This window comes from Aythya fuligula, chromosome 1, assembly GCF_009819795.1.
Source record: "Aythya fuligula isolate bAytFul2 chromosome 1, bAytFul2.pri, whole genome shotgun sequence".
NCBI classification, from domain to species: Eukaryota; Metazoa; Chordata; class Aves; order Anseriformes; family Anatidae; genus Aythya; species Aythya fuligula.
The window spans coordinates 179,306,147-179,334,128 of record NC_045559.1 but is presented as its reverse complement, the minus strand read 5'-3'; the positions used below and the strand labels follow the sequence as shown (position 1 = coordinate 179,334,128).

At 37.1% G+C, this 27,982-nt stretch overlaps 1 protein-coding gene across 3 annotated transcripts in view; it reads left to right on the top strand.

Annotated features, from left to right (window-relative positions):
* INTS6 (integrator complex subunit 6) overlaps window positions 1-27,982 on the top strand; it is a 42,255-nt gene that overhangs the window by 856 nt on the left and 13,417 nt on the right. For all 3 annotated transcript variants that reach the window (XM_032189814.1, XM_032189824.1, XM_032189805.1), the window contains 5 exons: window positions 457-606; window positions 18,154-18,243; window positions 25,679-25,862; window positions 26,807-26,932; window positions 27,776-27,930. In XM_032189814.1, coding sequence (XP_032045705.1) covers window positions 457-606; window positions 18,154-18,243; window positions 25,679-25,862; window positions 26,807-26,932; window positions 27,776-27,930 — 705 coding nt within the window. The remainder of the gene's footprint in view (window positions 1-456; window positions 607-18,153; window positions 18,244-25,678; window positions 25,863-26,806; window positions 26,933-27,775; window positions 27,931-27,982) is intronic.

Here is a 27,982-nt window from a genome sequence, read left to right as displayed (position 1 = left end):
GAACTGTGGGGGATATTTAATTCGAGTTGGGAGAAGTGACAGCAACTCCGAGGAGAGTTTGTATGGCTGGGGGGGGGGGAAGGTTCCCTCTGTCCTGCCCTTTTCAGGGGGGGAAACAAGGCGAGGGGGTGGTGGGGCCGCATGACACAGGGCTGTGAACCTGCTGGAGATCGCTTCAAGGCTGGGCAGAGGAGTTCAGATAGCTGCGAGGGCTATTCACGGGTGGCTTCACAGAAATTTGCCCTTTGGATCATCAGATAGATCCAGCTTGTGAGGATTTTAAACTATTTTGAGGCTTTCCATAATGGCATTAAATGCTCATAACTTCCAAGGTATTTTGCCTTTCTGCTGAGCTGCATGCGCCTACAAAGTGTCTTGCTTAGTTGCTGAACAGAAAACCCTGATTCCTTACAAAGCTTCTGTCTGAAGAATGCCTTCTCACGTTTCTCTTTTCAGGCTGGCTGGAAGGAAAACCATGCAACGTTTATGAATGAACTGAAAAACCTTCAAGCTGAAGGACTTACGACTCTTGGCCAGTCCCTAAGGACAGCTTTTGATTTATTAAACTTAAATAGATTAGTAACTGGCATAGACAACTATGGGCAGGTAGGTTGACTGTTAATAGGTGGAAAAAAAACAAAACACAAACTTCTCAGGGACAGCTATTAACTAAATGTCCAAAGAGGCATCTTCGTGAAATACGTGATGTGGGGGCTTCTTCAAAAGTAAGCAGAGATCAGATAGTTTGAAGAAGTGTAGTTGATGTTGATAGTTTTGTACCTGACTGTTTATTTCCCCCCCATAATTACTCAGTTCTTAAACAGTGATGTAGCCTCCAAGTTGATCTTCTCAGTTAAACTTTGTAATTTTTTTTCCAGCAAGTCTTATGTTTCAGAACCTTAACTGATGAGCCTGGCGGGGGTCATGAAAACTTGGCTTTATGTATATAGTGCTGTATGATCACATAAGTACGGTTTGGGAGATGAGCTGATTTTTGAGCAGCACTGCATATTCCAAAAGTATTGAGTGGAACACACCTTTTTAAAAACATTTTCTTTCTAACGAGATTACTACAACTTTTCTCTGAATACCTGTATTTTCATAGACCTGCATGCTGTATCAAGCCTCGAGGAGCTGTGCTTTCCTAATGTCTGTGTTGCAGCTGTCCCTTTAAAGCAGGACTTCTTTTGGGGTGGGCCTGAATTCTCTTGCTCAGTAGTGAGTTCCTATAAGCCAGTGACTCTAGCCTAAATATGTGCTTTAGGAAGAGTATCCAGTACTTTCTGGCACTGGATCAAACCCTGGATTTGTTTTTTATAAAGCACGTTATTAGTATTGGGCAAAGTATATCATGTATTTTTCACATGGGACATGCTAACTTGAATCTCCCCTTTTCATTTGTTTGTTTGTTTTTTTTTTTTTTCCATGTAATGTATCATCTGCTATCTGAGGATTAGTTACTGCTCTTGGTATTTAACATGGGAATGTGGCTGTGAAAATAAGCCCCCTCTCTCCCCCTCCCCTTTCCAGTCTGAGCAGAGTTTGTGATAACATGCCATGTTTGTTTGGGAAGGAAATTTCTCTCTCGTGTTGCGTTGTATGGCTTTGCCACTAGGTGATCAAGTGAGTCTAAACATTTTTAAAATGCCAGTTTGGTGATGAAACTTTAAAAAAAAAAAAAAAAAAGTGCTAGTTCCACACATGGCTATTTTTTTTTGTCTATTACCATCTGCTGTCCTCTTGTACATCTGTGTGCTAACCTTTCCCATTTTATGACATTTTTCTTTAGTTACGTGAGCTATGTGAAGCTTTTTAGAACATTTGCCATTGTAGGCATGTACATGGAATACTTGCTCTTTACCATTGCTCTTGCTAGTGATAATACAGTGTTTAAACCCAAGTATTTAAGCTTTCTCTGAGCGAAGTTGTGCTCAACAGCCCTGTCAAGTAGGCAAGCTGACTTGTCACTCTCTTGACTAGTTAGTTTTCATTATTGTGGGCTGTTGCTGTTTTGTCTGTTGAGCAATTCTTGTCCGGTGTGTTTTGGTTACAAATCTCTCTAAGATTGAACCCACCATGATTATGCGTGCTGTTTGTTCTGTCCACATGTTGAACAGACTGCTGGAGAGGTGTTCAAATGCTCAGTCAAGTGACTGAACAGAACTTCTGCCTTCTTTTAGCATCTGCAAAAGTAGATGGATGGATTGCAAGTGCCAAATCATCTGCTGCTGAAGTCTCTGGTTCCCATTCTGGCTCTACTGATCAAAGTAGCAGATTATTCATAAATAAAATTAAATTCTGAAGCACTTAACTGGTCCATCAGCACTCACAGGATGATATCCAGGGCAGTTAAGATGCCTCAGATTCACATTGGCCTTTGAACAATGTCATATCTGTCAAACTTCCTATCGTTGAAGTCTACTACCTAAAATTAGCTTAAGATAAATCTGATCTTAAACATACACAGTATGAGGAACTTACAAATTCAGGGTAATAAAAATGATCGGAATGCTCAGTTACATTTGAAAATATTTCACTCAGAATCACTTCTTAAGCAGTTTAAAATATTAAGTCCACAGAACAACTGAGTAGTTTACTTCAATATAGCAGATGTTTGAAGAGTGATTATCTCAGAGTGGGAGGAGCAGATAATTTTAGAAAATGCGACAGATTATTTTAGGTGTGGTATTGCATGAAGTAATAAATCTAAACATTTATTAAGCTTTTCCCTGAAAAAATGATCTGGCTTAATATCTTTTTTACTAACATGCTTGGCTTTTGGTTGCATTGACAAGCTTCTAAGGTATTTGCTAAGATCCATTTGTTTCACATGTGGATTGTAAAACATATGTAAAAATGACAAGACATGATGCAGACTCAGTGGGATTGCCTGGTTATGTCATTCAACAGCACGATGTCTTGTCCCCCTGCTAACTTTGAACTGTTTGTTTAAATGGCAGTGCGACTCACTATGCTTGATTTCTTTCAAAGTAGACCAGAGTTCTCCATCAGCTCAGCTCCTGAACAAGAGTGGTGGCTGAACAGTCATTCTGAAATTGAGGAAAATCTCCTGCTGCTTATGTGCTTGCAACATTGACGTTCATATTTTTAACATGAATATTTACTGCTATTACTTTTTCAGTAAATACATACAGAGTTGATAATGATTGAGTGTACAACTACATCAGCTGATTAGAGTGTTTCACATTCAGGTCTTAAAGGGGCACCGTCAACATGTTTAGATTATCAAGAACCTGGAAGATTTTTTCAGAAGGTGTTTCTGATATTAATGCTATATTATTTGTCTCTAAACCCTTTGTCTTACCTAGGATTTTTTTTTAGATCTACATTTTTGATGGTTTTTGTCAACAGCACAAGAAATGTGCAAGGAGGCAGTAAACCAGACAAAAGGAAAATAATGTGACATTCTTAGAGGTCAGCTTATTAGGATTTTAGAAAGCTTATATATTTTAAGGTGACTATTTCATTTTTTTGCAGCTCTTTCAGATGGGTAAATTCTGTATTATTCTTGAGTCTGCATACTGTGCTTTGTGCTGATTACGATAGCAGAAGAATGAACTTTCAAATAAGGTGTCAGCTTTTTGTTTGCTAAAAATAGTGGTCCTCTTCACCTTCTGCATTTTTTTACAGAAAACTTTGGAAGAAAACACAGGATTTGGATGTGTTCAGGAAGAATGCAATTTAAACATGCTAAGTTCAGTAAACTCACAGTCATCACATAAAACACTTTATAGGCTCAGTTTGCACTTAGCTAATTGACTTTGCCATATTTTCCCCAGTTCAGCTTCCCCATTATTTCAGGCAGTCTGAAATACCAAACCTATAACTAGCAGGTTTTCCTTCCTCTTGGAATACACTCTTACATCTCACAGATATGGCTTGCTCAGCAGCATGCATGCAGTCACAATTCAACTGAGTGTTTTTGAGTAAGGCAAATGGATGCAGGTTGTTAGAGTTAATGGAAGGGTTAAATACTAATAGATGTTTCTGGAATGATTCTTTCTGTGTAAACAGAAAACATGAAGGTGGCTATTATGTAACACAGTAAAATGTAACCAAGTGGCTGAGTGGAACTAAGTATCTACTTCAGTAACTTGCAATCTGTAGCAAAGTTTCTAAGTATGAGCTGTAAACTCAGGTAGGTAAAAATGTATCAGTGGAGTTTTGAAACTTACATGCAAAGCACCATTGCAGCACTACCATAATGAATCTGATGGATGTCTGAAACTTCTAAAACATACCTGAAACCCCTCGTGTTTCACCTTTCCTATTATTTGTATAATGAGGGTCTCTTACTAGATTTTTGTGCGCAGAAGATAAAATAAGAACCTACTGGTACTTATTAGAATGGATTTTGGTGTTGGTGTATCAAGCTATTCTTCAAGTTTTTCTCAGGATGAAACTTTATTTTAATATTGCCAGTAGAAACAACTCTTTTCAGTAGCAGAAGCTTTTTGTGAGCTTTTTATCTAAATAGAGTATCTTGGACATATTCTTCAGCATCGTAAGTATCAGTATGGTAAAACCTGCCTAGAGGTGAGTTGGTCTTGTTAAACAAATATAACTAAATATATTAAACGTATATTAAACAATTGTTAGCACATGCTAACATAATTGTTTTGAAACCAAGAGGCCAACTATGATGCTTCTGTAATCCAAGGGGACTTGAGATAGGTATTTTTCATTTGCAGTGTTGGGAAAGGTACACTCTGTATTTAAAGTAGTAGCAGAAGTACTTTTTTGATGGCTTACCAAGCTGTGCCCAGTCTTGGTGAGAGCCTTTTTTTTTGGCAGCGTATTTCACGTATGTGGAAAAGTGAAACGAATCTTGAAGCAAACTAAAATCCAAATGGAAACCAATTGATTATGGATATTTTGAGACTTCAAAAACATGCGGAAGGCTAGAAAGACCTATTTCTGACCTGGAAGTTGAAAGGTGTCCTGCATTGGATGACTTTTTTTAATATTGCTTTGGTTTCTGAAGGCTTCAGTCACATCATATATGAGCATCAAACAATCTAATCTTAGGCTAACTGCTACTTTATAGTTCTCTGAATATATGATTAGACTAATGTGTAGCTACAGTATTGCCGAGGTGTTCACACAGTAAAGCTTAGCGTTGGTCTCTAGAGATCAGCGTGTTTTGCCATAATAGCTTAAATATTCTAATATTCCAAACACATGTAGATAGCATGCTTAGGAGATCAATTCTAATTGTTCCTTTAGGCACACTTCAGTTTTAGGTTTATGTCATGAATTGCAGACTAACTCCTTGCTCATGTGCATATCTACATCTAAGATACACTGAGCTTTAAAAAACAAAACACCCATATAAAATATTGTCCCCAATATTTGTATATGTTATGCTTTGTGTGACCTGTTATTTTGAGCAGTTTTATATTTGGATTGTTTTTTTGAGGGTTGTTACTGGAATTCCTTACTTTCTAAAGTCAAAATCCTTCAAGCATGACTTTTGTCTTGGCGTTCTGGGGCCATAAACACTGCACTGGAATGGCCTGTGTTGAGTGTGCATCCAAATTTGGAACCAAAGTTTAGATTAGGGTTTCCTGCTTTGTCATGCTGGCATGGTTGCACAAGCAGTTTGCGTTTCATGTTGGTAGAGGCAGAGATTTGCACTCCTAGTGTAGCTCTCCAAGTTCTCTGTTTTTCCCCTGCCCCAGCAAAACTAAATGGGAAAACTTCAGGCAACAGAGAACAACATAGCAAGCTGAAGCATGGCAATAGCAGAAATATGTAAGAAAGGATTATTTGTAGTTGCCTATTTTCTGTAGATTAGAAATGGTATTAATGTAAATTTACATGCCTGTTATGTCCAAGGTCTATATGTGAAATGCTGATGAAAGTCAATCCTGATGTAATACATGATGAAATTAAGAATACTGCTTCCTAATTTATACAGTTTATACTGTAACTTACAAACCTGCCATTTTGTTCACTGTTGAAATGTTTTAATTTTTAGGTAGCTTTGTTTCAGGGTGTCCTTTAACGAGAGCTACACCGTCCTTTTTCCCCACATTTTCCACATGAGGTGGAACTGCGTTGCTTTCAGCTGTCCCATACCAACCAAGTTCATGGAGTCTCAAGAGTAATAATCACATCAAATTTGGATGTTATTAAAATCACTTGTCTAATTCTAATCCATTGCATTTTTAAAGAAGAGACAAAAAGTTAAAACAAGCTTACACAAAACACTATATTTTTTCTTGGCCAAAATGATCTCATCCATCTGTTTTGTTAGCAGAAAGAAGTGAGATACATCCCCATGTTCCGAATATTAAGTATACTTTGGCCACTTTGGTTCTTTAAGTGCTTTATTTTCAATAAATCAGTTCTGGAAGGGCCACTGCCATAACATGTCTGCAGTGACTTTGACTTTTAGGGATCAGGTGGGGGCAGGCTGCCAATGCTTAAGCAGCTGATATAGCTTTCTGTCTCAGGCTGATACTTGGCCTCACTAAAAAGTCAGCAGAGAAAGTCCGAGGACAGTTTGGAGTTGCAAAATTGTATCTCTTGCCTTTATGCCTTGAGCAGTGTAACTGCCTCTGTTAGTCATAGACTCCTTGAATATGTATGTTAGCTTTCTTATTTAGGTGTTTAAAGGTATGTGTCCCATAGCTGAAGTATTCTCTGAAGTATTTGCACTTGGCAAATGGCAGCTAGTTGTCAGGGATGTGAAGCAAATGCATATAGATACAGAGCCTGGAGTGTTTTTTTTTTTTTTTTTTTGTGAAGCACAAGTATTTTTATTTTCCCTGGTGTCTCGTTATATTTATTCTCTTTAATTTTTTCCTCCTTTCCTTACTGAATAGTTATGCTCAGTCTTGGAGTTTTGTGGTAGACAGTCTGTACCTCTGAAGCTTGAAGGGAAGAACTGTGACTTGTTATGCATCTGACTTTACTTGACCGAGGCTCAGTTGAAACTGGTTGTGTTGCTTGAGAGTCCTGCTTGCTGTTGCTTTTCTTTTTAGAGTGTATTTTGTGCCTGTAACAACACAGTGAGTCCTTTAGTTCATAGAGTATGTCTGTATATGCAGCTACCACTTGAACACATTCATATTTGCACTTCATGTGTTTTTTAGCATCATACTGTGTGGCCCTTTATTCAAGTTGTTTTCATCTGCTTATGCAACAGATTGGAATTTCATATGATTTGTGAGCATTAGCATCTGGCTAATAGAGATCTCCACGGAATGTGCGCTTTGCATTGTGTGACTGTGGTGCTAAGTTTAATTGTCCAAGTGTGTGCCAGGCTCATTTCAACAAAAACTACTTCAGACAGGAGATGGTGATTGTGTATATTTAGGGTAAATCTTACATATTAGAAGATCCTTGCTTGTTTTTCTTAAATGGGACTAGTCAATGATACAAACATACAAGATGTAGGATATTTCTGATAATCCTATAATATGTTGTTGTGCTTTATTGCTTGTATACTTGATCTTAAAGTTAACATGGAAGCAATGTGTTCAATCATTCTGTTACTGTAAAGTTGACCCCCTAATGGACTAGATTTCTCAAAAATGTATAGGCCACTTCAATCCTACAATAATGAGAACTCAAATATCTGTTATTTAAGTACCTGTTTTCATTCTAGAGATAGTGTCTGTGCCTCAGTTAATTGATTTGCCCTAGCTTACATAAACCTACAGTGTACTATAGATAAAAGCCTACATTTTTCCAGTGGGGAAACTGGGTTAGTGTCTCTAGCTGACTAGAAATAGGTAAGAAGTTGCTGACTGCAAGGCATTATATTAACTTTAGCTGGGGAAACATGAGTGAGCATGACTGGGAAACTGAACAGATAAGGCTTCTGGTTGTATGGAGAGGACAGGAGGTTTTACCAAAATCTGATTCTACTCTAGTTGCTCTGAAATGTGGATCTTGCAGCACTGCAGTGGTAGGTAATCAGAATAATAGATAAGGAATTATGCTAGACATAACACGGCTTTAATGGCAGAGGCCTTTGGTAAGACTGATCTAGCAGAAACTGGTGCATTTTAGTTCTCTAATATGTGGTTCTGAAAGTAATTCAAGGATGTACGTACTGAAAATCATGTTTAATGTCCTGTTGTTAACTGGGCCAGGAAACTTACCGGAATAATCATATTTGATGGCTGTCTGGTGTAGCCAACCCTATTTCCTTAAACGTGTGCATTTTTCAGTCTATATGCAATTGCTACTGCTTGTGGAGAGCTGAGTGTTAATCTAATATAACCCATTAACAGTGCTTGAGGATAAATGACTTGAATACGATGTGCATTTTGCCAATGTCAAGCCAAAAAACTACATTGAACAAATCTAGAATATTTGTCATTAGAATCAACGTAAGGTGACATTCTTGCTTCTGTTGAAGAAGCCACTTGCTCTGTGTGTGTTTATCTCTTTTCCTTCACCAAATGCCCTACCTCACGCCTGGGGCTTGGGATCCCAGAATACCAGCTTAATCGCATGCATTACTGTAGGACTGCTGAAGTGACATCCATCCTAGCTCTCTGCTCTCCTCCACTCCTGAGCTTATTGCCTCTCACAAGGTCGTAGTTATACCAAACCTGAAGCAAGCTGTGACTGCGACTTCATGTAGTAAATTAAACCAATGATTGATTCAGGTGCCTTAATAAGCTGGACTGCGAACTGAAGTGGTTCAGAATCAATTTTTTAACAGCTAGGTTGCTCCTGCTGAAGTGGCGATAAACTCCGCGAGAGAATCATTGGGAAGCGTTGGGGCAGCAATCATTCAGCAGAATCATCCTATATGCATGAGTCAATAAGCTACCTTCAGTCAGTTTGTCAGTACCCTGTGCTGATAACCTCCCGAAGGGTGGAGAATTTTGTATACATCCCTCTCTTTGGCTTTTCCACTTGGGTTATTTGATGTTTCCCTACTCGGTATGCTGGCAATTCTGAAATTCATTACCCTTCTCCAGTATATGAAGAGCAGAGGCCTGGCCTAGCGCTCTCAATTCCACAGACTGAGCCAGGACTAGCTATGTAAAATCACTGATGTGAAGCAGAAAAGCTGCAGTAATTAGGGACTCGGTCCAAAGCATGACAAGGTCAATTATTTTTGGAATAAAACATTCAGAAATATTTTTAGAAAATATGAAAAAAATCATCTTCAAACCCAGATTCTTTGGGGCTGGCTCTGAAGATGTAGTTGTGCTTGGTATGAATAGTTATTCTAGCTGTTTTTTAAAAGGGTGTAAAAGCTCAAATGTAATGTATTTTTTTAGCAGCTTGTATTTACTGTATTCTGCCAAATAACTCTGGAAACCACCAGGATTTGTTGGCTGATTTATCCAATTTAAGTGATTCCAGTAGTGATTCATTTGCTAATCTGTAACTAACTGATAAGGTGCATCTTTTTTTAAACAACTGTTTCCATTACCTTAAAATTAAGGTACAAGATGCAATCACAGTTGTTTTGCAGCTTATATATTCCAATTAATTTAATACAAAGAAATGTTAATATTTCTGTTCTTGTGATTTTTTATAAACTTCAGTGCTTACATGTTGAAAATATTTGTAGCTTTTCTTCTTGTTCTTCATTTCATTGCTGCTTCTCCATGTTCAGTTCCTTACTGGAGTTCATGTGTTGGGTCACAAAGAACATGGTGTTGTTTCAATTTATTTGAGAATGTCACACAGGTATGTCATAAATTGTGAGGTTTAAGGAGTGAATTGTTTTTGAAACTTATCAAGGACCTAATCTAAATTGGAGCACTTAGAAGTTAATCAAGAAGTTATCACTTACATAATGTATTATTTAGAACTCAATTAAATTTGTTCTTAGGCGAAAGGAACAGGACAAAGCTTTATAATGGAGTGTTTTAGAAGCTGATTTAGGAATGTTTGCATTTGAGTGATTTAGGAACTTCAGAACACCAGTGAATCCTGGGATTTGAAGTCTGTCGTAGTACATCCTACTGTGTATTCATCATTTCTGTATTATTCAGTATGAACATGGTCTCTAAAATGCTTCCTTCTGTTTTCACATGTGCACTATTCAATGGAGAGATTTTGTATTACAGAATGATCACCTTTAGTTCTGAGTTTCCATTTTAGGCTGCTTTGTATAGCTTTTTTTCGGTGCTTCTTGCTGTTTGTCTTGGTTTTGTTCTTAGGACAAATGTTTTCGTTAGCATTCTAAGATGACTGAAGCTGCACAACTAAGTCTTTAATACATTACAGTCTTCAGTACATTCAGTACCAGATTTCAAACCCAGAATTTGTAAAGTTAATAGCATCTACAAAAACGATGCTCATCACAGAGCTTTCGTTGCACATTTTGAGATGGATCTGCAATGAATTTATTGGCTAACTCACAAGTTCAGGTAATGCAAGCAGATATGCTTGTTATATAATAATACATATTTAAATACATTTCTGTGACCTTTTTTCAAAGGTTTTGATATCTCTTATGCAATTGGTGTTTTGTCCCTGAAATACTTGTAATTAAGTAATACCTGATTGGGCCTTGGAATTCTTGCTCTAGGGCTTCCTGATTAGCAAGTAAAAGTATATGATAATGTATATTTGGAGCTTCAATAGTTAAAGTAATTTTAAGATCTGTTCAAAAATACTCTGGAGAAAGTTATTTTTCATCCCATTTTCTTAAATATGTTACATTTCTTAAGTGGAATTTGCGTAACTGATGTAATGGAGTTGGCAGTTGTTTCAAGAATGCACCTTTTACTTCAGTAGTCTGTAACTGGTGTGCTGTTGTGTGTAATTTCTTTCCTGGCTTTAGGAAAAGTCTGTTACACTTGTTCTCCTTTGATAAACTTTTTTTTTTTTTTTTGCCAGTTGTTTCATATTAGCACTTTAAACCTGCAACTTATTTGCTCCAGTCACCAGAAATACAAAAAGCCTCAGTTTTACCATAGAGTCAGTGTCCTAACTGTGTGTGCAGAAATCACTTAAGTCTGTTAAGTCTAGCACCAGCAAGAAATGAAGCAAAACACATGTAACTACCTTGTAATCCTTTTCAGACACTTCAAATAAGAAACTGGTTATTGCATGTATTGGGCATCGGATGAGTAACTCTTAAATATTTGTAAGGTAGTTAACTAAAGAAGAATTGCCTTGGAAACAGAAAATTACTTTGTCTATAATAATCTTGCTGTAGCCTATAGGGAAGGATAGCTGTACACAGCTCAATCTGGGTTTTGAATTCCCTTCACCTCATGGAGGAAAGATCCTTTGTGGTGTCCATCCTTATTGCAAAATCATTGGCATCAATACCCCGACTTTCAGAGTGTGAATGAGTGCAGGACAAAACAAGTCTGCTGGAACAGCATTTTCCCATGCCTTGAGGGAAAAGATGGTGAGTTAATGGAAGTATGAGCTCTCACCTTGATAAATTCTAGGAGAATGTTTCTTAATACGATTCTTAAGGCTTTCTCCAGAAGATATGTTTCTTTGTATCTGTTAGCTTCAGGAAACAAAAGGGGGGGGGAGGAAGAACACAAAACACCCACAAAAAACTATTAATTTTGTGTGCTGTCCCTTATGTTAGAAATTATGAGCTAAACATAGATCAAGAGACTAGGGTCAAGTGACTGATTGCTTCTTCTCTGTATTTATTCAATTGTTTATTTTTTTTTCTGGTATACACAATCATAGCAACAGGTAGGTGCTCTTTTCTATATATTTTGAGACAGTATTCATACAGAACATGCCTCAGGTTATATCACTACTCCTCAATCACCTCCTGAGGATAAATTTTACTAACTTGTGCCCCCTCTGCTGGCTAGCTTTCCAATTGCAAAGTGAAAAAAGTTTGCCTAGGTACTACTCTCAAGCTACTTTAGTCAAACACTAATTTATAAATCAGTCCCATGGGGGTAAAAGTGTAATGAAAAACCTGTTAATCCCAATCTGTGGGAGTCAGTGGTGATGCTGGGAGTTTTCTTCATAGTGTATTTGTCGTGGACTCAGTCAAGACTCCTTTGGCATTAATCAAACTTGTTTTTTTCCCCACATCCTTCTGTCAAAGACACTTTGGTGTTTTTTAGCTACGGTGTGCATGAAATCTGTAAGGACTTGTTAAGTTGTTTCCTTGACAGAAGAGCTAGATCTGTGTTTCTTGGGACTACCGAGGGCTCTGCATTGAGCTTCTAAAATCTGCTACTGTCATCTGCATTTCTGATTCACTTTCTCCTCCGGATGTGGAGTGCTCTAGTAAGGAGTCTCAAATTACCTTTAAGACATGATTGCTTTATCTATGTTGTTCATGAAACCTGTCTTTAAGGGTGAAGTAGTATTCCCAGCTGTCTGTCAGGAACAGAAGGTAGAGTGTAAATCCTCCCATCTTGGATACTGCGGGGAGAACAAAGATTTGTGTTGTGGTTGGGAGTGGATATCCATACTGCAGATGCTTATTTGGACTATAGAGCTAGAGTAATGGTAAGAATCCTACTTCTGTGCTGCATCCCTTTCTGAAAAATGCTGGGTGCTTTTTCCTTGTGGTAGAGAATTCCTGGAATAGTGTTTCATTAGGTTATTTCTGAAGATCCCAGTCTCTTACTGATCCATTGTTTATCTCAGCTGTTGATCAGACATCAAGGGAAATGTCATAATGGACTTCAAAACACATATCCTGTGTAAAATTCAAACCAGTTCAGCTTTCCTGAAACTTGTAAGGCTTCTGAATGTCATCTTGAAATTCATCTGCTGTATTACAACCTGATGTTGTAATAGTGAAACAGTTGCTACTATTACAAAGCTGCACTGTCTACTGAATGATCAACACTGTCAAGGGAATATAGCAAAATCTTATGGGTAGCAAAACAGATGAGTTAGCAGTTTTTCTCATGTGAAGCCTGGCATGTCAGATTTTAATCCCATGCAGAATTCAAGTGCCTTCAACTCTTCGTTCTTGAGGCTGAAATTACAGAAGTCTAACGCTTACCCAACTTTCATGGGATCAGTCTCTATTCTAAGACCTCCGTAACAAATCCAATTTCAAAGCTGGCTTCATCATGCATCTTCAATTGCTTGGATAACACCATGATTCAGTTCAGAGTTGTACTTGTCAGCCTGGCCACAGAGTACTGTAGTCTGTATGTCCATGTACATTAGCTATAGTATGGCTACAGAGATTTGATAAAATCTTCAAGGCAAAGTTTCTGTGAATGCTTGTATTGCTCTGAGTACAGCTCTTAAATGCCTCTGTCTCCTTGACTAATGATGTTCTGCTTTGAGTAATTGAAGGGTGAGGTCTCTAATAAGTGTTAATGTTTTGGACATTTCATAATTTTGCTAGAGCACAACTGATATTGCAAAGATAAGTGAGGAAAAAAAAACATGATAGATTTGGATCATATTTTCAGTTTACCATAATTCAGGTTCAGTCTTTTTAGTATTATTAAAGTTGTTACCAGCTTAAAATGTGCAGATCTTCCAATTTTAGTAATAATTCTACCATAACTCTGACTTTTTTAGAGTTCATTTTAAGCAGTCATTTTTGAGCCATGGCTGTTCACAGATTCTCATCACCATTTATGAAAATCTTGACCTTTTAAATTCTGAAAAAAATGGACTGAATTGAAAAGTGCACTCTTGTATTTCCTGGTCAGATGACTAAATTCATTTTACTGACAGTTAGGGCTGGTATTTCTGAAAATAAAAAGGGGTTACTGCAATAATATGTGATAGACGAACAACAGAAGTTTAGTTTTTCTGTTACAGTCTGTGATTTACTAAAATGAATGCATACTTCTCAGAGGCTTGATCATAATCTGAAAATGTGTGAGAAGGGCTTTCCATGAGAACTTTTTTTAGTGATTACTAATATATTCTGTTAGAAGTATTTACTTTAGCTCAGTTTGCATTTATTTTCCACTTGAAGCCTTTGCAATTTACATGTGTTTTTCTTTCTTAGGCACTATCTTGTACTTTTAATAGTAGCTGCTTGTTGAACATGCTATTTTCAGTACTGACGTGGCTTTTTTGCCATATTTCTACTTCAGCTATTTCTTAAATTTTTCAACACTTCTGACACTGAGATTAATATTTAAATGTATGCATGATAGTTGTCAGTAAATATTGGCTTACTGCATGTGTAATAACGTAAAATACTGTGTTTGCTCATCCAAAAGTCACAGTAGCTCTTGAATTGCTTTGGTTGTGCACTTCGAAGAAAAAGATCCGTGAATGTATTAATCATGTTGGAAGTGGTTGGTGGACTTACCTGTGAAATTGAGGTTTTAGTTCTGATGGTCTTAACCAGACAATTTGATTCAATAACTTTATAACCAAGGCTCTTAATGTCACATCGGCCAGCGTGGGCTGGGCTGTGCCTCTTGCTGTGACTTGGGAGAGGTCAGAAGCTGTGGTGTTCACAGCTTTTTTTGGTTGTTTTGCATGACGTGAGCACAGATTTAGTTCATCTGGACACAGAAGAAATGGCTAATGTAACTGGGGTTGCGTTGTGAGTTGGAACAAATAGTCTCCTAGCTATCAACTGTTCAAAAGTATGCATGTTGCATCACAGAAGTTAGTTTTTTAGGACTTTGAATCTCTTGCTTATCTAATTTTAGCCTAGTAAACCTACAAGATAGCCCTGGTATTTATATTCATTTTTAAATAACTTCCTTCCAAAATTTTTTTTTTTTTTTTTTGTCTCTTTGGTGCATATCTTTTTTAAAAAAATGCAAACTGTAGGTGAATGAGAAAAAAACACCTCTTGTGTCACTTTGCAGTACTTGGGGGTTAAACAGATCACCATTAAAAACATTGGTGCTTGTTTCTCAGTACGTTTTTCACCACTGCTAGGAGCCCTCAGAAAGAAGACTGTATTAAGAGTCTGCAGTCAGTTCACTCAACTTATTTGAACTAAAAAGGATATCAAGTGAATTTACTGATATCATGCAATTAGCTGAAGTCCCTGTGGGAGGTAGTTGCCACTGAATTTTCAGCTGGAAAAATATTTATTTTTTCAAAGGTGCTTCTCTATAAAAATGTCTATTTAAAAATACGAATTTAAAATAAAGCTTGAAAATATCTCTCTATTTACTGTAACCTGAGCAGTAAATTGAGACTCAAACTGGCACGGTTTAAACATAGCAATTGAGTTTCTAGATTGTGAAATGTTAATACCCTATAAGTGGTTATAATCAGTCTGAACACAGAGAACCCAAGAACAGGAATATCTGCTTGTATGCTAGTTAGGATAGGTCTATATAATGCTAGCTTAAATAGAGAGTGAGGTTCTTGTTTCCAAAGTTATTGGTACTGAGGCAGAGCTATCTTTACCTTATTTACTTCAAGAACTGACTTTTCCACACTTATCTTTGACTTTCTTGTATAGGAATGCCAGGTGTTTTCAAGAATGCAATATTTCTAAGGTGTAAATTAATAAATTGTATACTTCTCAAGGAAAAGCAATGGAAAGTTATTAGTTTGAAATGAAACTCTAAATTAGTAATTGACAAACCGCTACATCTTACTTAAAAGAAGTTATAAATGTAAGTCTTTAGTAATTTAATTTTGCCAGAATCACTAATACACCTCTGAATTTTAAGAGCTTATAAGAGGGTACTTCTAGGAATGCCTGACAATACTGGTTTTCTGTGCCTTTGTATGGCTGAGGAAGTTTGAAAGAGTCTGTGGTGTTCTTTAAGAATTTTAAGATATTTTTTTAGTTAAAAATAGTAAACCTCAAAAATTGGCATTTCATCTGAAATTATTCCTTCTTGGTATATTCAAATTACATTTCTGCTCCTCTAGGTGGAATGTAGATACTCATTTCATGCTTCTAAATTGCATGGAACTGTGAACTTAAGTGCAGCTCAGCGAACTCGTGACTTTAAATAATTAATTGATGAATTGTGTACTCTGACTTGATTTCATACATCCTTTCTAGCAAGGTTAATATTTATAACACTATTGATGAACTCAAGATTACTCAAGTAATTTCCACAAGTGGAGATGAGATTTCAAGGGGAAATGTTTCCTTATTACTTATATACATGAAATACTCTGCAGCAGTGCACTGCAATTATTTCCACAGATAACATGTGGGTTATACATGTGAAAATGGGTTACTTGGTTGTTGGGATTAGAGCTTCACAAATATGTTGTTACTCTGGCCATAAATGAATGTTGCTGTTTTTCTGGCTTAAAAGAAGTCTTGTTTTTGTAAATATGTTGCTTTATTATTTCCATTCTAGATGGTATCTTGGTTATCTATTTTACAAGTAAAATACTTGTGAAATTATGAAAGAGTAAGGCCAAAGTCATTATTTAGATAATCTTCCTCCTAGATAATCTTCCCTCCAAAAAAAAGACTTTTTTTTTTTTGGACTGTAGAAAGGGAAGAAGGGGGTTGAATTTTGCTTTCCATCCTTATCATTTTATAGTTCTGAGTCCAAAGCATTTAAACTTAAGGCTTAAATCTTAGATGGGAAGAATTGAGAGAGGTGATAATTGGGTTACACAAAAGCATTTAAGACAATGAGCAAATATAGATAATAAGGTTAGACTAAATTTTTAATAATTAGATTTCAAATTGAAGCAGAGCATTCACCTGGAAGAACACTGCCTATTATGTTCTAAATCTAAAATATTGTATTTTTATTCTCCTTCACACACTTTTTGTAGTGCTAGGATGAGTGTATTTTATATTCCATATTCATGAGAAAAATATTTTCCTCTAGCAGAAACTCTTGTTTTAAATATTACTCCAGTGCAACATAATTAGCTTCCAGCTGATATTTTGCAGTTGGGGTGAAGTACTAGTTGGCAGAATAACGTACTGTAACTGTTCTTCAGAATTAAATAAGGCTAAATATTCTTAAATTATTTTAATTAAAACTGTATTTGGAGAATCCTTAAATTCTTGTAATTGTTTAAATAGGATTATGAACTAGCTTACCTTTTGTGGAAGAAGTGGATCTTCACTGGTTGATTTCCGATTTTGCCTAGTTTTTGTAGTGGTGGTGTGCTGTTTTAGAAGAAGAACAGAGCAAATAACTTTTTCTTTTGCTGTCCTAAACTAAATTTTGTCTGTGGTAAAGACATTGACACTTAAAAATGGGCAACCCTCTCCAAATGGAGTTCAAATTCAGTAGTGATATTTGTTTTAAACACTAGGTAGTAGGTAAATGATCCTATGTAATTAACTTTTAAAAATGTTTTTACAGAGTTTTTTATTAAAAACTTAATTCAATGTCAATTATTTTAGAGTAAATTACTAACATTCATGAGAGTTTGTGTTTGTAAATGAAACTTGGCTGTGGGTCTAGTGGCATCTATTGTTTTCTGAAGAAGAAAAATGAGGCTTCAAGATTGGCAATAGAGAGTAGGACCTGTTAAACAAAAGCCTGTGGTGGCCTTTGTCCTGTTCTGTCTTTAACCCCAGCTAGGATATAACATACTAACTTGATTTGGAGCTGAAGTGTCAATGGATTAATTTGGGATCCTGTTATTCGGGGGGAATGAAGGCTGTTAGCTTACTCACAGTAGCACAAAGGAAGTGTCAATAGCAAACCAAGACTCTTCTTTTGTTACAACTGAACTTGCTTAATGTCTTAGCTTGTGTATGTTCATATCTTAAATAATTATAGGAAGTTTTTTCTGAAGTATTCTTGTGGGTTGAATGGTTATGGTTGAACCCCTTTGGTAAAAATGTAACTGGTTATATTAATTTCAAAATTTTCCTTAATATGTTAACATCAGTTGTTAACCCTAGAATCGTGATCACAAGGTGCTGTGAAAATGATCTAGTTCGTTACACTAATTAAATTGAGAATAAAATCAACTCTGGAATGGGGAGCAGGATGTATCTTTGGTTTGAAGAGCAAGTTGCTCCTCTGAATAGCGGCAAGGTTATCTGAATACTCAAGTAAGCATTATTCTTGAAGTCACATGTTAAACATTTTTGCTGTATTTTTGTATGTTTTTTTGAATAGCGATATATTAAGTGTCCAGCTTTCCATGACCAAGTTCCAAAAGACTCAAACACGTAGCACTATTCTGTAGTACATGAGCACATTCCTCAGGCCCTATTGTTTTGTCAGTGGGTATCAGTGACTGTGTAATGACTGAACAGAAGCTTACAAATTTGTTAGAGCATTTTAAATGAAATTGCTTTTTTTTTTTTCCCCTTAGGGAAGAAACCCATTCTTTCTGGAGCCAGCAATAATTATAACAGTTACTGATGGAAGTAAATTAACTACTACCAGTGGAATACAGGAAGAGGTAAGAACAGACCTCTGTTTGTAGTGATATGTATTAAACATAGTCAAATGCTGTTTTATAACATGATCATAGATGACTCCTCAGAAGTATGTTCATTAACAGCTTAAACTCGCATGTTTTCTCCTTTTACTTGGGGTAATTTTATGCAAGAGTACTGCAAAAATTGAAATAGCTCTCATTACGTGACAGAAGCATGTAGTACAACTGTCAATCTGTTTAGACTCATTAGTTGACTATTTCTAGCGTGTGAGTTCATTGCATTTCAAATGTTAGTGGAAGAAATTCATTTCTGTAAAGCATGCATGTCTTTAACTGATAGAGATGTAAATTCTTTATATATAGATAGATCCAAGTTAATGTAGTGATTTCCCAGAGGAAGTGGCTGCTAGGGAGTATGTGCAGTACATACATCTTTCACAAAGGGGTCTTAAAAGTGATTGAACTTGGATCAGTTAGTGCCCTTATCTAAAAATAAAAGCTGAAGAAATGTATTTCAAATGAAATCTGTAGTGCAGTTTAAAGCACCAGGTTTTAATATACTGGAGTATCTGATCAGACATCTAGCAAACTCAGAGCTATAGCTAATGCAGAGGCACTGAACTATTTTTAATTTACTGACTGCATTTAATTCTTTCCTTAAAAAGATGTAAGAGGTCAATAGGGATAGGCTTCATCTGGCATCCTCAGTGCCCATTCTGTGCAGTAGGAAAAACAAAAACTTAAGCTTATTCCCTTTTCAGGAAAAGGTTAATATCCAAAGGTCCATCCTGAAACTTAAGGAAAAGATTCAGACTTTTCCATGTGGTACGCCACGTTTGTGCATGCAGGTTAACTTGGCAGATATCAGTGTTCATTAGCTACTTGAACTTTTACTCTGTTATATGGCATTCTTAGAGCACTTACAGAAGTTGTATGTTTAGAAAGTGATATTTGAGTGCTTTTGTAACATATTTGACTTAGAGGAATAAAATTAAGAGACTTGAAAATTCTGTATGGACTGCAAAGAGTCACAGCTGGTAACTGACAGGGAATGCCTGGATTTAAGGTATCAAGTAGGTTACCATTATAAAACCTTACTTTAATAGTATTTTTAACCATGCAAGCTATTTCCGACAAAAATCAGTAATTGAGTGTGGTCCAAACCACTGAGAAGAGTAGCAACTTGATATCAACCCTGATGCTCAGTGAGCAAGTGTTAACTAAAGAGTAGACACAGAGAGCTCTCAACAACATGTAGTACTGCTAACAGCAGAGTACTGTGTTTTTTTTTTTTTTTTAAGAGCGAATTGGGTAATTGCTCAGCTATGTAAGTCCTTCCTTGAGGATAAGGAGTTTCTCTGCTATCAGGTGACTTGTAAAATCTGGCCCTGACATCCTGGGGTGAGGGAATGTGATCAGTGGGTGAAGCAATTGTCAGCTGGGTAGAGGTTGAGAGCTGTTTCTGTACAGTCCCTAGAAGAGAAGCCTAAGGGTGGTGTGTGTGTGAGGGGGGAATCCCACCTCTGCCTGCAGCTGCTTAATGATGGAGGGAGCCTGACTTTTCTTGGAGGAGTGCAGGGCTGGGATGGAACTTGGGAAAACCCTTCTGGATATTAATGGAAATTTTAATTATGTAGCTGATTAAATACTGACATCTGAAATCTCCATCATTGGAGATGCTCAAAACTTGGTTGGACAAAACCCCTGAGCAAATGGAAGGCTCTGGACTCTGTAAACTTTGACAGGCCCCTTCTAATGTACTAAATTCATTACACACTGTTTCCTTTCATCTTCATTTATCTTAAATGATTTAGGTAAGAAAGATCTCTTGGCTCTTTCTTACAACAAGAGCCTGGATTTTTTTGTAGCCAGCAAGTTACTTGGGTTTGTATTCCTTCAAATGTGAGTACAACTGCTTCACCTTTAGACTTCACAAGAAGACTTCTTACTGTCAGGCAGCCATTTGGTCACAGATTCACATCTTTAAATGGTTCTGTGTCGTGGTGAGGAAATGGGTTTTCTCATGGCTACTTTCTAAATTTAAACTTAGCTCTTGAACAGTACTGACTGGAGCAGTGTGGATCATAGTGGTGTTCACAGTGGCATGAACATGACATTTAGCCAAAAATGGTACAGGATTTTATTATGATTAGAGATGCAGAATCTGTTCCACTAATGATTTTGTTGGTAAATGAACACATTAGACACGTTGCCTTCTGGAGGAACTGAAAGTGACCACTTCTTCCTGAAAGGTGCAATGCAAGTTTTTGACTGCTTTTTTTTGTATTTCCATATGTTTAGAGGGTGTATATTTAGTGCTCAGCACTGGATGTGACTTTTTTTTTTGCTGCTGCTGTACCAGTGTGAACTGTCCTAACACTATCAAAGAGTAGGCTAACATCCAGCAGTGCTTCTGTCTTTCATGGATGATTTTTGCTTTTGTCAACGTGTTTCCTACTGATCAGAATTTTTCCTATCTAGCTTGAATGTCCTATTACCATTGCCTCTCATGTTGGACATGCAGAAATGAAACAATTACAGTAACATCACCCAAGAGATACTGAGATCTGTTGTTGCTCTTCTCTTCAATAACATAGGTTTTTGATCTCTTTGAAATGCTTCTTCTGTTCTTTGGGTTTGACTTTGGAGAGGCTTTTCAGTGTTGGAAGTGATCATATCCCCCTGAGTGGCGATGACAAGAGTGCTTTTACTTCCCATGTAAAGTTCTTATGGACTAAGGCAGTATATTTATAGTTCTCTTAAGTCTTCTGTGCAAGAGAACTGACAAAACTTTGCTTTTGGAAAGCCTTGAAACCAGTATGGAAGCTGGAGATAAGTTTTTTCAGAACTTTGTCATTCAGATGGACATTTGCATTCTTGCCAACGAAATTGGCTTTCTTACTGTGGGAACATTGTCATTTGCCCTGGTGTGAAGCAGTCAAGTTCAATGCTGTTTTTGAGCTCTGGCTGAATTTTTCAGATGTCCTGTCTTTTTGTGGAGTTTAATGTTTTTTGCAGATAAGGATTCTACCTATTCAGCACTACCTTGTCTCAGGCTGAAGACAAAAATTGTGCAGTCTGTACAATTACCACCAGCACCACTTAATAGGACTTTCAGTCTTGTCCTTTCTGGCACTGGCTTCTAATGAACCAGCATGGAGTGCCAGCATCAGTTCCACGTTCAGCATGGTGTGTTGAGTAGATGTGTCCTTGGATTCACTTGTCATAGTAGTAACTTGAGGAAAGATGGGGTCATACCATTAATTAATACCATCATTAGTTATTGGTCTGATGCTATAAATTCCTCTTGGAATTGGCTTTTGCTTCTGTCATGGTCCTCCAAATCTGGTCTTGGCTTTTCCTTAACTTTTCTTTAGAAAATTTTCAAGCAACTGAAAGGATTTCTCTTTGCGATATGAGATGCAGTAACTTCATGGCTAGTTAATGAGATGTCACACTTCTCCAGTTTTGCATCTCTTGGGCCATCTCCTTATGTCTTCTACATGTGCTCCGTTTTATTAAAAGCATTAAACTCCTGTTTGCAAGTCTGGGTTATTGGCCCATTGATAACTGAGCCATTGATCACATGAGGGATGTTCTTTTGCTTCTGTTTGTTGCCATTCTTCTGATCTTTGTGTTACAGGAGACTCTTATGGAAGGTATCAGTGATTTTGAACCCCTTATCCATGAACCATCAGCATTGTCCCATTGATTCTTTCCAGGATTTATCTCACATCCTAGCTGTAACAAAACTAAAAAGTGGCAAGATCCTCCTTATTTTCAACAGTAATCAAGAACTGGAAATACTCCACATCTTTTTAATAATAGCTCTTCCAGCTCAAGTCTTGATTTCTAATCAAATAGTGTAATAAGTATGTGGCAGATCCCATTCACTGTGTTCCCATCCTTCCTCATCCATGTTGTTCCTGTTAGCAGTTTCCAGGATCACAGTATTTGGCACTGAGTCCTGGAGCTCCTGACTTGTGAATGCTGTGCAACTACCAGCTTAGTTATCAGGATGGCAAAGTCAATCGTGTCATTAACATGGTTTGTCTGTTGGCTTGGTGTCTCTGTGACCTGAAACTATTTCCTCTGGAAGAACGATTTGTGGTTTTGTCTGTTTTGTAACTGCAAATGATTGCATAGAAAACAATAAGAGCACTCATTTCCTAAAGATCTGAAGTAGAGAGTCGGTGAAGGGATCACTTTCTCAGCTGGGCTTGAATCATGTTGTCTGTCCTTAGTCCTTGTGTCCTCTAAAGATGCTGCATTTGCTTGGAAAGTTGTATGTGCCTTGTGAGACTCTTCAGAAAGTCTACTTGCAGATACATATCTAGGAAAAACAGAAACAAAAGACAGAGGTTGGCTGTTGATACACTTATTTTGAAGTACTTACTCATGTAGCGACCTTTTATCAGTTTCAGTATGATGCGGCTGCCTGTAGTTACCTGTGTGCTAAAGCTTAAGCAGCACTAGTGCTGTTCCTTGTAACATGAGGCTCTGTTCAGTCATTGCCAAGAGTGCTTTGCACTCTTTTCACCAGCTACAATGTCACTGCACAGTTCTCTAATGGTGATTTACTTTTTATTTAACCTAGAGGTCCTCTATTTTTTGAGGATTTCAGGCTGTGCTGCACGACTGTGTAGAGACGAGTGCTCAGACAAAAGATCAGCTCACCAATAATAAATTTGCTCAAACAAAAGATCTGCTCACCAATACTAAATCTTCTTGATCATATTGTCATGTTAGAGGTTGACCCCTAACCTCTTCCACTAGATTCCTGTACATTTCAGTAAATTTGAAGACGGAAGAGGGCCATAAGGCACATGCTGCTGTCTTGTAGCATTATGGCAATTGGGAATGGTAGGTCTTGTGCATGCTCTTACAAATAAGTTTTGTCTCAAAACAAATCTGTTCTCTAGCATTGAATTGTGAGGGCTCTCATGTGACTTTACATATATAACATCTTGAAGACCACTGCTGGTAAATGACTTCCTTTTCACTTGTTCATTCTATCTTAAGCTCAACAACCAATGTGAAAGACAAGGCAGAGGAAAAGATGTGAAATTTGTGGGGAAATAAAAATAAAAGGCTAGTTGTATGTTTCTAGGCTCATCTTATTTTCTGTTAGGTATGTGGTTGTTACAGTAATACAGTGCCAGTTTTCAAACAAAAAACAGTGTGGAAAGATCGAGTTACTATCAGGTGGAGATTGAGGCCTGGTTTTGAATCTATAACTTTAACATCCTATCAAGAAAAATTCACTTACTATAACCAGATGAGCCAAAGAAAGGTTTTGTAGTTTGAGATGAACTGAACTCAGAATAGCACTGGGGGCAGGGTCTGATGGGATCCTTATAATGTGTGTGCTGCTGGAGAGGTACAGTGCTGCAACACAGGTATGTTTTGTAGATGAAATGTGCTTTGCAGAGCCTCTAAGTATTGCCTGTTGGCTCACTCCTAAATAGCTCCAGATGATGACAGCATGGTGCTTGCAATTGGATCGTCTTACAGTCAGGATCGAGACTGGTTGTTTATGAACTATGTGGCTGTTCTTTTTACCAAGTTACCTTTGCCAGACAGGCATTGGAGGCTGCTTGTTCAAAAAGTGGAGAGACATGCATATCAATTAGTAATAAACCATGTACATAGACAAGTGCCTTTGGAAAAACTTTGTGAAACATTTGGTGAAAATGTTGCTCTTCTCATGTGCTGTCTGCTTGCATCAGCAAAAACGCATTCAGGAGGGAGCATCAGGTGTACCAAGAAGTCCAAAATGTTCTGAATGTTGCTCACATGTTATGAGTGACTGTCATATTTGATCCTGGGTCTGAGACTGCATAAACTAATTATTTTTCAAGCACAAAGACATGTATTTTTCCCAATATGATATGCTTGCAGTTACGTAAATAGGAATAGCTGAGGCTTCACCTCCTTTAAAAACAAATTGTCGCAAACTTGTTAACCAGCCACTACGAACTGAAAAGTGTGTTTTTGTGAACTTGCATCAAGTTTTGCATCAATAATGGTTTCCTTTGCTGGCACAGATAAGATTTAGATTTGAAATTTTTGAATGCTGTGTGAGAAAGTTTCATCCTAGAAGCCATTTTTGAGTTTCTGCTGTTGTGCCTAACCTCTGAATTTAGCCAAGTAATAGAACTGTTGCTACCATTTGTGTCATTACTTGGGGACTTTGTCCTGTCTTTATGGCTGCAGTACTCCAGATTTAAAAACAAGGGTTTTACTTGTACTGACAATGGTATCATCTGCCAGGGGTTTATCATTTTTTTTCCTGAAACTTGTAGTTACTTGTTATAAGCCCAGTATATCTACATGTGTACAGGGTTTCTAGAGTTCAGTGTTTTGATAAACTTTGTTCACACAGATCAGTGGGGAAAAATCTGTATGCAAAAGCAGAGACTACAATCTTCTAAACGTTTGGTTCCTGAGAAGCTAAAGCACTGATTTTATTTAAGTAGTTATAATTCTACAGGTAGCCCTAGGAATTTTAATGTTCTGTTGGTCTCTGTGGCTGTTGGTGGCTAATAAATAATGCCCTGACCGTTCCTCTATCTTTAGTGCGCTACGTTTAAAGCCAGAAGCTTTTGAATATTTGCTATTTCTTCTGGGAATTAAAGGAAAGTGAAATACCCCCGTGTGTTTTATGTCCCTGCATGGCATCTGTAATATTTTAAACTAAAATTTATGTAGCTCTTCCCAGAAAGAGGCAACACAATGGCACATGGCAGGCAATTCTTGTATAGATAGCTGTAGCTGTTATTGATTAAGTAAAAGTGAGAACACATTTTACATTTCAGTGTTGATTTTAATGTTTGTTTTTTTTTGTTTGTTTAGAGAACAGAGGCATGAGTTTAATTCTGGGATATGCCCAACTTACCTAAAATCTGTGCTTTCTTATGCTGTAATGTAACCACTGCATTAGTTTGCTTGTTGGAGCTGTGTTATTTGAAGCAGATGATCATGGCAGCTGGATCTCTTTGAGCAATTGTACCTGAGATAGATTTCTTCTGCAGGAGTCTTAAATTAAAATTACCTTTTCATTTGGTTGTGCCTTTTTTATCTCCAAGAATCCAAGAAAAGACTGAGCTGAGAATGGGCCTATTTTGCAGAACATTATTTGAACAAGAGACTGCTGCAGTAAAGCAGTTGTTACTGCTGAAATTCTAAGGAAAATATCCTGTAGGTTCTGAAGCTTATATTAGTATAAAAGGTGTTTGTTCATATTTTGTTTGTAGTTCTCAAGTTTAGGCATTGTGTTGCCCTGAAATATGTTTGAAGTGTTGATTAAATAACAATGTCTCCACTTCTAATGTATGGTAGCTGAAGAAAAATGACAAATCTGTGAAAGGTTACAGGTGTGTTTAAATAAAGTGAATTGCCATAACTATGTAGGTTTTTTTAAGCAATGTATTCACAGATTTAAATTCCTTTTCAGCTCCACTTACCTCTCAATTCCCCTCTTCCTGGAAGTGAATTGACTAAGGAACCCTTTCGATGGGATCAGAGGTTGTTCGCTTTAGTTCTTCGTTTGCCTGGTATCACATCACCAGAATCAGAGCAGATGACAGGGGTACCAGTGGATGATTCTGCAATCACACCGATGTGTGAAGTCACAGGAGGTAGGTGTCTTGGCTTCCTTTGATAAAACAGTGCTTTTGGAAATGAATTGAACTTAGCTTTATTAATCAGGTATGTGTGGTGGCGTAACTATTAAAAACTCAGTTATAATAAATCTCATGATGTTTACTGCATTAAAGCTATAGATAATTTAATGTAACCTGTTTTGGAAAAGCATGAATTTATTTTCTTTGAGTTTATTAACAGAGAACTTATTTTTTTCCCAGTGCATTTCAATTGATATTAGAAATCGTAACAATTGAGTCCGTTTTAGAGTATGCCAGAAATTTAGCATAACCGTACTATAAGTAAGCCAGAAGTGAGGGAAATGCTTTGTTTTCAGAGAATGCAATGCAAAATTTCTGCACTGCAAAATGCAGAATTCTGCAAAATTGATACTTCTCTCACCATCATAACTTGTATTCTTAATCTCCGAAATGATACTCAAGATCAAACTCAGGCATTAGTTCTATAATTCCTTTGTAAAAGGCTTTGATTGCATAACATACTAAAAGCGTAATGATTCTTCCTTGCATTGGAGGGGTTGTGGTTGAAAATAAGCAAATTGATTTTAAAAAGCATTCCAAAAGGATCTGATTCAACTACTTTCTGACTAATGCAGGTTATCCCAACTGGCGTGTTGAGATCTGTGGACAGTTGAGTGTTGTCTGTCACAAGGGGGAGCCCATTTTCCATGAATCCAACCAAGAATTTGAGATAATGTCATTATGGGGCTAAAACCCAAACGTTTCAGATGAGATGCATGTAACACTGCCACTGCTTTGTTAGGCTGCCTTGGTGCTTAAAGAGGATGTTTTGTAGATGCTTTAGATCAGTAATCCATACAGGTGTCATTGGATGTGGCAAGGCAACAGTTTTTGAATGATTTAACTGAAAATAAGGGCAGCAACACTGAGCAACCTTAACCTTGGCTGTTTCATTCTAGGTCGATCATACTGTGTATGCTCTCCAAGAATGCTGAATCAGTGTCTCGAATCATTGGTGCAAAAAGTGCAAAGTGGAGTGGTAATAAATTTTGAAAAAGCTGGACCAGATCCCTCACCAATTGATGGTACTTGAAATTTTTATACTGTTAGCAAACAGCAGTGATAACTGTCAATATAGTTTAGTGAAGTTAATGTTAAGAGCTGTCAAAACAAAAGGAAAACTAGCAATTTAAAAGACATCGCTACAAAAAGGTTCTACCATGTTTGTAATTTCTTTCAAAATACTGGCAATATAGCTATTAGACACTATAAAACCTCTACATTTGGTAGTGTTACTGAGGTAGTCTTAAATGCAGTTATTCTCTTCAAGTATATAAAAATGAGTTCATGGGTTTTAAGCAGTAGTTTGCTACCACCTAGAAATGCAAATAGCTTGATGTTGAAAATACTGTGTTTTTATGCTTATCTCTTCGCTTAACATAGTAAAGTGCACACTAAGATTTAAAATAGCAATTATGATTTTGTATCCTTAACTTTTCATTCTAAATGAAAACCTAGGACCCTTTTAGGATGTTTCTGGGAGAAACATGTTTTTGTGAGACTTTGTAATCCTGCTTTGCAGTAAGAAGTTAGCTCAGCTGTCTCAGCTGTGTGCGTTAAATACTGTCTATAAGCATGGAGATTTGAAGGTTATCTGGGAATAACAATGGGAGAAAGACATTATTATGAAGGACTTGAGATATTTGGTTCTCAATTCTGATAGTGTAGACATCTGGTGCTTATTTGGTTTCTCATCGTTTCTATCTTTTTGCAGAAATGCTTGTTAACAGTTATCACATTCGTAGAAATAATATTAACTAAAGTAAAAGCTTCCCTGGGATTGTAGTTCTTGAACTCTTCACAGAAGTTGCTTAATGCTTTTTGAGCTTTAACACTATCTTGACTTATAAAGCCTTTTTCTTTTGTAGATGGACAGGTGGAAATAGCTAGGCCCTTTGGACCCCAACCTTGGCACAGCTGTCACAAACTTATTTATGTCAGACCAAACCCTAAAACTGGGGTTCCTATAGGTCATTGGCCTGTTCCTGAATCCTTCTGGCCAGATCAAAATTCTCCAACGCTGGTAAGTACTGAAGTTAGATGAAGTAAAAGGTGTGTGCATGCGCAAATATTCC